At 37.2% G+C, this 9383-nt stretch overlaps 1 protein-coding gene across 1 annotated transcript; it reads left to right on the top strand.

Moving 5' to 3' along the window:
* Positions 1–2096: 2096 nt before the first annotated feature.
* LOC114107300 (casein kinase I-like) lies at positions 2097–4793 on the top strand. Its single transcript, XM_027954714.3, has 2 exons — positions 2097–2104; positions 3701–4793. Exons 1-2 carry the CDS (start codon positions 2097–2099, stop codon positions 4704–4706), a joined length of 1014 nt encoding a protein of 337 aa, XP_027810515.2. The 3' UTR covers positions 4707–4793.
* Positions 4794–9383: the final 4590 nt, after the last annotated feature.

Genomic DNA, 9383 nt, shown 5'->3' with positions numbered 1-9383 from the left:
ATTCAAAGACTTCACACTTATGTCCACAATATGTTTATCCATATATATTATTTTCCACCAGACTTCTATGTCTCTGATCTTTCTAATCTTTGTTATTATAAAACTTTGATCAGCTAGCTGATTATTTGTCATTGTCCTTGTCTCCTTATATATCATAATCTCAGACCACTTTTTTTTTTTTATCTGAAGCAGATAACCAGGTATGTGGTAAAAAACTTCTACTAATTGCTAACTTATGAGTTAGGCCATGATAGTCTGACCCATCACTAAGCCACAGTTGGATATTTGCATACTCATAAACTGCTCCTCAGGGATCCCCATCTGGGCATGAAAGTGCACTGCAGTAGTGATGACATGGGTTCTCAGCCATCGGAATTAGCAGATATGACAGGATTCAGCTCATGATGGGAAATTCTAGCTGTATAGTCATTTGCTCTCCCATAGTCGTCTGCCTGCCAATTTGTACCGTAGCTCAGTAACATATCAAGAGTTGCATTTCACAAGACATATATTCTCCATTGCAAATTGGGTGACTTTGCTCAGGTACCTCAGGGCTTGTTACAAGATTTACACATAGTGCTTCCCATAAATACCTCCTGACACTATTTCCTACCATTGATACTTATAAGAGGATCTAATGACTGAAGTGATTTGGACCTGACCATAGACAGTTCTAGAATTTTTGGTGGATTAGCAGCATCCTTAATTTTATTTTATTTTTGACTCTGTTAACTATTAGCACCACTTTCAAAGGTTATGGATAAAGATCTGAGCAAAGTGACTTCATGGGCATTAGCTTTAGCTGAGCTATCAGAGGAGATATTTCAGAGATCATGAAATGGATTCTAGGAGGAGTTGTGTTTACTTTGTGGTTTCTGGAGGCTGCTCTCTGTTGTCTTCAAAAGGAGTAGAATAATTGTATCCATTATGGACATCCTGGTGGTGGTGGTGGAGGGTATATGTATGTTTAAAAAAATTGGAGTGGAGACTGACTTCAACTTGGCTACTTGTTTATGCTAAAAATGGATAGTAAGTTACTTTTTTCTTATTTCCACTTTTAAGAGAAGCAAAAATAAGCCAGTTCAATATACTACATATTAAAAATATAAAGTAAAACTATTGTTATGGTGAAACATATAAATAAGAATTTTTTTTTCTGGTGAGAAGAGGAAATATATATTATTTATTTATTCTAAGGTCATAAACATTAGAATTTTCAGAGCTTGAAGATATCTTCACTATCATCTTGTTTAATCTTTTCATCTTACAAACAAGGAAAATCTTTTATCTTATTGACTCTTTTCAGTAAAGCCATGAAACATTTTGTTGTTTATAAGTTTGTAAATGTATCCATATGCTTTTTTAAATGCTCTTTTATGATTTTGGCCAGCAATGTTGAAATTAGCATGTTTTGATCTTTGTGTACGTTGTTCAGAAAGAACTTAAAAGAAGTATTTAGGAAAATCCAAGTGCTGAAACATTTAAGATATGCTTTGTGGTCTCAATTTTGTGTGATTGTCAGCCAGGAAGTTTTCTGATTAAGATGGCTTGCCAATTCCCTGCCAAAAATATTATTTATTACAATAATGGGGATTTCCTATTTGAGAAGTTAAAGATAAAATGTTACTAATATCATTTCCCCTGAAATAATTGACATAGATTTTTCCATGTGTGAGTATACAGACATATATATTATGTATATTTATATACCATATATATATATATATATAGTTATAATTCACTAATTAAAATAATAATAATAATGGAAGGGAGATTGGTACAGTAGAGCAAGCAGATCAGAGGGAGGAAGAAGAAAAGAAAAAAGAAAAGTACTGGAAATAAGATTGATGAAATTGTGTTGCATGTAAGTACAAATATGGCATAATGAATCTCACAATTATGTGTAATTATAATATGCCAATAAAAATAAATTATAATTTAATATAATTGACAGAGATCAATTGATGTATTCTAATAAGATTAAAATCAAGAATAAGACAGAAAAGGCCTTTCTGAAGCAGGAGTAGGAGTTTGGCAAAGAGAGCTGTTTGTTTGTGGAAGGTAGGATGTGTATAGATAGCTTTCCAGGGAATGGCATGACAAAGTTCTTGCAGTTGGGAGAGTGTGATACAATAAAGAAACTCAAATAAAAAAAAAAAAAGAAAGAAAGAAAAAAGTGCCAAGATGACATAAGTAATTAGTGAGGGCAAATGTAGCATGAGAGGAGATGGAAGAGGTTGAAGTGGACACATCCCGCAGGCCCTAGCGTCACAGAGATGTTTGATGCAAAGGAAGGTCACAGGATGATTTTTGCTGGGTATTGACACCATTTCATCTGTATCTTTAAAGAGGGCTGGGGTTGTGGCTCAGTGTTAGAGCGCTTGCCTAGCCTGAGTGAGGCACTGGATTTGATCCCAGCACCACATAAAAATAAAAACAAATATATCTTCAAAAGACCACATTGGCTGCTGCTCTACAGACAATGCATTGGAATGAGCTAAGAGTAAAAGAAAACAGACATTATCAGGAGACCATTGCATTCGGTCTAGGTGAAAGAACTGCAACAGTGGGGATGTTAGCAGTGAAATGGAGAGTAACAGGGTATTTTGAAGGTAAGATCAGTGGGCTTTGGTCATTAAAAGTGGGAATAAGAGAGATATGTGAAGATGTGCCCAGATTTTTGGCTTAAGAAGTGTGTGTGTATCATTTATTGAAATAATTTGATGCTAGAGATGAAAAAGCTTTGAAAGAAACTGAAAAGTTCAGTTTTAGAAATGTTAATTTTGTGATGTTAGTGAGATGATCAAGCAAACCTGTCAAGTAAGGCACATACAGGTCTGGAAATTTGGGCTAGAGCTATAATTTCGGCGTTTTTGGCATATAGGTGGCAGGAAAGAAAACATGAAAGTTCTGAGTCACATTAGGTCAGATAAAAGAGGACAAGTCATGTAACAAGAGGGAGGGAGACACCAGTGAAGAAGAAAACCAGTAAAGTTTTGCATCCTATGGTACAAAGAGTATTTCTAGAATCAGTGAGTAATCACGTCATTTGGGAGGTATAAGATGAGGACTAAAAATTGTAGATTAGGATTTGGCAAATTGAAATTAATGGTGAGGCTGCTGCATGTCTATGCAATGACGCAAGGAGCATGGGCTACGTGCAACTCTCCAAGATCTGGCTCCGCCCTCTTCTCAGGGTCGACCCTTCCAGGCTAGAGCCCTAGATCCCTTTCCCAGCATGCTCTGCGACGTGAAGAAGCGGCTTCCGGGTCTGAGGGCGTTTTGTGTTGGCTGGCGCTGGAGAAACAAGATGGCGGCGTCGGAGGAGTGACAGGGCTCTCCCCTGGCCGGACCCAGCGGCAGTGGTGGCAACTGTATAGCTGCCCTAACTCACCACGCCCCCTTTTCAGCCCGGGACACGCCATGAAAGCGAGGCTGGGGTGGCCGCTGAGAAACAAGTGACCTAAGTAACCGCGAGAACCACTCACAGACTGCGGCCTGCCTAAAAGAAACCTAACTGCGTGTCCGTGATTGGGGTTCCCTGGGCTGACTCTAGGCCCGGAAACGCCTGAAAAGGCCTTAGTTTCCCACTGTCTGCTGTCCTCCTCCGCAACCTTGCCTGGTGGAAGAGCCCCCGACGCCTTTGTCCTCCCCTCAGGACTTGGATCCAGTCTCCATGTTCGTCTGTCCGGAAGGCGAGCAGCACTGGCTCCAAGGCCGAAGTCGTTGTCGGAGGGAAATATAAACTGGTACAGAAGATAGGGTATGGCACCTTCGGGGACATTTATCTGGCGTTTAACATCAACACCGGACAGGAAGTGGCAGTGAAGGTAGAATCTCAGAAGGCCAAGTTTTCCAAGTTGGTAATCGAAAGCCAAATCTATAAGATTCTTGAAGGTGGGGTTGGCGTCCCCCACATCTGGTGGTACGGTGAGGAAAAAGGCTATAATGTGTTAGTCATGGATCTTCTGGGACCCAGCCTTGAAGATCTCTTCAATTTCTGCTCAAGAAGTTTCACAATGAAAACTGTACTTGTGTTAGCTGACCAGATGATTAGTAGAATTGAATATGTGCATTCAAAGAATTTTATACACAGAGACATTAAGCCAGATAACTTACTAGTGGGTATCGGGAATGACCGTAATACGTTATTCCTTATTGATTTTGGTTTGGCCAAAAGGTACAGAAACGACAAGACAAAGCAACACATACCATATGTGGAAGGTAAACCCCTCACTGGCACTGCCCGATATGCTAGCATCAATGCACATCTTGGTATTGAGCAGAGTCGCCGAGATGACATGGAATCATTAGGATATGTTTTGATGTATTTTAATAGAACCCATCTGCCATGGCAAGGACTAAATGCTGCAACAAAGAAACAAATATATGAAAAGATCAGTGAAAAGAAGAGGTCCACTTCTGTTGAAGTTTTATGTAAGGGGTTTCCTGCAGAATTTGCTATATACTTAAACTATTGTCGTAGGCTGCCCTTTGAGGAAGTCCCAGATTACAAGTATCTGAAGGAGCTATTCCGCATCCTTTTCAGGACTCTGAACTACCATTATGACTACATATTTGATTGGACGAAGAAGTTAAAGCAGAAAGCATACCAGGCAGCCTTTTCCAGTGGGCAGGGTCAGCCAGTGCAATCCCCCACAGGCAAGCAAACCAACAAAACCAAGAGTAACATGAAAGGTTTCTAAGCATTAATTGAAGAACAGAAGAAGCAGAGCAGATGATTGAAGCAGCATTTGTTTCTCCCCAAATCTAGAAATTTTAGTTCATATGTAAACTAGCCAGTGGTTGTGGACCACCATTTACTTGGTGTAAGTAAAGAACTTAATTTCAGTATAAACTGGCTCTGGGAAGCATTGTTGATGCTGTATCATGAGTTTAGCCACTGTAATTGTGAATATTAACAGTGAAATGGTGTCTGGTTTGCTATTGCATTTTTTAAGTGGAAAAGTTAACTAAATGGTTGACACTCAAATTGGTGGAGAAATTGTGCATGTACTTTTTTTGTTTGTTTGTTAAAACCTTTCATTTTGTGCTGCACTGCTTTGAGATCTCATTTCAGAAGAACAGCATGAACAGTCTTCAGCCACAGTTGTGATGGTTAAAAATGCCCACAATTGTGTATTCTTAGGGTTTTTCCACCCCTGGGATTTGCAAGTTGTTCACTTAACACATTCTTTATATGTAGCAACCAGAGATTCCAGTGTTTGATTATGCCAGCTTACTGTGCTAGAAATAACAGCATCTAAAGTAAAGACTTAGTGACTACTAGATTATCCTTAGGTCTCTGCATTAACTCTATAATGCTCTTGCTATTTAAAAAAAAGCATATTTGTCACAGAAATTTAGTTCACATCTTACAACTGAACATTTATGTATGTTGCTTAGATAAATAATCATTGTAAATTCCTATATGATCTTGAGTTTTTTAAAATTTTGAAATGGGAGCTTTTTTGTTTATAAGTTCATTAAAAACTAAAATTGGAAGGAAAAGAAAGATCGATGGTGACTTCAAGAACAAAGGGGAAAGATGTCAGATTGAAGTGGGTTGAAGAATCAGAGATGAGAAAGTGCAGAAAAGATGTAGAGACAACTGTGGTGGACACCATTAGCCAACAACCCAACAGTTCTTTCCTTAATGTAAATCAAATCTCTGTTTTTCCATAACCAAGTGCTCAAGTTCCTTAAGGAAGTGCTTCTTCCAAATTGTAGGAAGGGAACTGACACTGTTCAACTCAATTTTCATTTATTTTGCCATGTGATTTTTCTTAGCCATGAGCATTTTACACAATCTTGCCAATGTCTTCCCCACAGTCTTAACTTAGGACAATACTAACATACTAATACCATAGTTGACAAACCAGCTTCGATTAAGGGATATCATTTCAACATTCCAGTACTGATTACAAGCATTTGCTCTATTTTCTATCTGAAAACCTTACTTAACAACAACTTCAATTATTACAATTTATTGCTTTCTTGCTATATATGAGACATTGTACAACATACTCTATGTACATAATATTTAAGCTAAATCACCATCAACCTTGTGAGGCATAATGACTCTTTATTTTTCAGGAAAGTTAATAAAGACTTAGAGATATTAAGTAAAATGCCCATGACATGATAAGGTAAATGGGAGAACCAATGAGGGACTTCCTCAGTCCATTAGAATTGTTCATTCTGTACAAAATAGAAGCTGCCATATATTGCATCTATTTAGGAGCATTTTACTCCTGAGCTGGTCTACACTTGCCTGTTTTCTTCTTTGCTCAGACTTGCCCTTTTGATTCCATTGGCTCTTAGCCAACTCTTACACATGAAGATTAACTATGTTGATTTTACCACACCGACCCTACAGGAATGATAAGCTCTCTCTGAAGATAGTTGGGGAGAGGATTGGGCTATTTAAGGTTTGATCTCAATAAGAAGCATTATTTGTCAATTTTATGACCATACAATTTTACATTAGTCTAAAGAAAAAGAATTCATTGTATATTTAAAAATTGAATCAAAGATATTATTTAGGGGCTGGGTTGTAGCTCAGTGGTAGAGTGCTTATCTCACATGCTTGGGGTCCTGGGTTCAATCCTCAGCACCACATAAAAGTAAATAAATAAAAATAAAGATATTTTTAAAAAAGATATTATTTGGAACTATATAGCACTGATAGAGCCTGATTTTGTTTGACACAAATTTAAATTTTCTTTAGGAAAAGACAAATTTAGAATGTTTTGAAAGTGGAGACTCAAGGGTGCAAAGTTTACTTTTCCAGGAATCAACTATGTACACATTAATTTAAGGGCTCCACTGTTTTTAGACTTGAGTAGGGTTCAATGTTTTTGAACCTTTTTATTCATCTGTATATTGGTCAGAAAGGTATCTTGTTTTCAAGACTGATACTCAAAACAATATAAAACTGAGTTCCTTGTCATTGTAAAGTATTCATACAACAGTCATTTAATGTCTATAGTGTTTTAGGTATGGTGATCATTAAAATAGTCTGGTGGAATAAATTCATAAATAACATGTAAATAGATGATAAGTTGTGATAAAACCATGTCAAAATCTTACAGAAATATAGGATAGTATATGTGGAGAGAATGAGACTGGAATAATAAGTTGAGTAGAGAGCATTACTTGGGCTGTTGTTCTTAGTAATGAGCTTACTGAAAGTTTCTAAGTGTGAGGATGATACGATTATAGATAATGTAATAAAATGGTAGTTTTTGTATGAATTGGAAGGGAACGTATAGGATTTACAGAAGAGATTGATGAGCCTCCAGTAGGACAGGCAAAGAAAGAAAAAAGATCATGTTTCTTTCTGTTTAACTATTGTTGCCTGATAAACCACTTCAGAACAAGTGGCTGCAGCAAAGAATCATTTGTTTTTTTCTCATTGATCTGTGGATTGGCTGGATATAGTTCTATTAGTGGTCTTGCTTGAACTCATTCCTGTGATTGAAATCACATCATGGCTGGAATATCTGCCAGCCACATTCCAAGTAGATTCCCTCACATATCTGGCTATTGGTGCCCACTGTGGGCAAAGGCCTCTCTTCTCTTTTCCATGTGGCCTCTCATCCCTGAGGCTAGACCAACTTCCTTAGATCATGGTGGTATCATAGAATAGTTCCAAGAGAACTAGTCCAAGGTACATGTGCTTAGCAAGCCTCTAGTGGGGTCACATTTGTTGATCCCATTGGCCAAATCAAGTCACATGTCCAAATGCAGTCAAAGTAAAAGGAGAAGTTGACTACTTCATGGCAGGAGTAGTGGAAAATAATTTGTGGCTGTTTTAAATGTATCACAAATGCCTTGAGACATTTTAGAGGATACATTGATGATATTTGAGAAAAATGAGATGTAAATAAGAATAGGGAAGATTAAGGATAACTCAAGTGAGAAATAGATCTTGGTGTAGTAATGGAAGCAATGAATACAACAGGAAGATTTGTTGATGAGGGACCAGGGGGATTGTATTTGAGTATTTCAGGAATATGTTGAAATTGATGCCTGTGAAATATGCCAATGAATTGATTAAGAATGTGGAAATAGAGATTGGAATGTAGAATAGCTTTCTAATAAGAGTATAGAGATTTGGGGATCATTGGCTTATAGGCCTTTAATACCACAAAGGAGAATTAAATTTCCTAGGAATGAAAGAAAAAACAAAAAAAGTGGGCCTATTGTGGAATTTAGAGAAGTATTAATAAATGGCAGAAACAGTTAGTAAAGGAAACTGAAAAATTAAGGTCAAATAATGAGAAAGGTAAAAAGTGGCAAAGAATCATGACAAAGGAAAACTATGAAAACATATGGTAAATTACTAAAAAAAACCCAATGAACTGTGCTGCATAATGTATAAAATTATGAAGATCAATATTCAGAGATATAACTGAATCTGTCTTCATAATTTCCTTTGCATGAAGAGTTTGTACTAGTCTGAAGATTTTTGTTAATTCAAAGAAAATTTGTAAAGCAATAGATACAATTTTCAAGGGTAAATTAATAGCTGAGTATTTCATACTGAAATAGACTACTGAAAGTAGTTGAAACACCAGAAACGGCCATTTCTAAACTAACAGTGACCAGTTTGGGAGGATACAGTATAGGAATCATAGTCACTCTCTAAAACTGTATACAATCAGAGGATAAAACATCTCCTGAATCTGATTGAGCAATGTTAATAGAAAATCCAAAGGAGCAGTGAATATCACTGAGTAACTGTTGAGTGGGAGGTTATAGGTACTTTAGTTTTTTTTTTTTCCTAATCCCAGAGATTGAACCCAGGGGTGCTTAACCACTCAGCTACATCCCCAGCCATTTTTATTTTTCGTTTTGAGGCAGGGTCTTGCTAAATTGCTTAGGGCCTTGCTAAATTGCTGGGGCGGAACTCTATAATTTATAATCTTCCTGCCTCAGCTTCCTGAGTCACTGGGATTACAGTAATGTGTTACCATGCTGGAAAACTTGAATTTAAAGATGCAGTTGTGTTTAAATGCGTATCATTTAAATCTTTAATCTTTAAAATATGCCCTTTAGAAAAGCACGAATGGTAATGATATGGATGATATGATGCAACCCACCATATGATATCCAAGGATACATCTGCACTTAAGCATGGACACAGCTATGGCACAAAAGTCTCAGGAAGCTGAGTCAGACCCCACTGTGGTTTCTTGAGTTATGTTGGCTACATGAGGAAGAGATTGTGGGGTTTGAAGGATTGATTTAAATTTCCAACTACTGTTGAACTTTTAATTCTTCCTTCAATTTTGTCAGTTTCTGCTTCATATATTTTCAGCCTCTGATGCCTGTGTGTTTATAATACGATGTCTTCCTCATGATTGGATCTTTTTATC

Source organism: Marmota flaviventris, chromosome 3 (genome assembly GCF_047511675.1).
Source record: "Marmota flaviventris isolate mMarFla1 chromosome 3, mMarFla1.hap1, whole genome shotgun sequence".
Lineage (NCBI taxonomy): Eukaryota > Metazoa > Chordata > Mammalia > Rodentia > Sciuridae > Marmota > Marmota flaviventris.
This window is presented reverse-complemented; position numbering and strand designations above follow the sequence as displayed.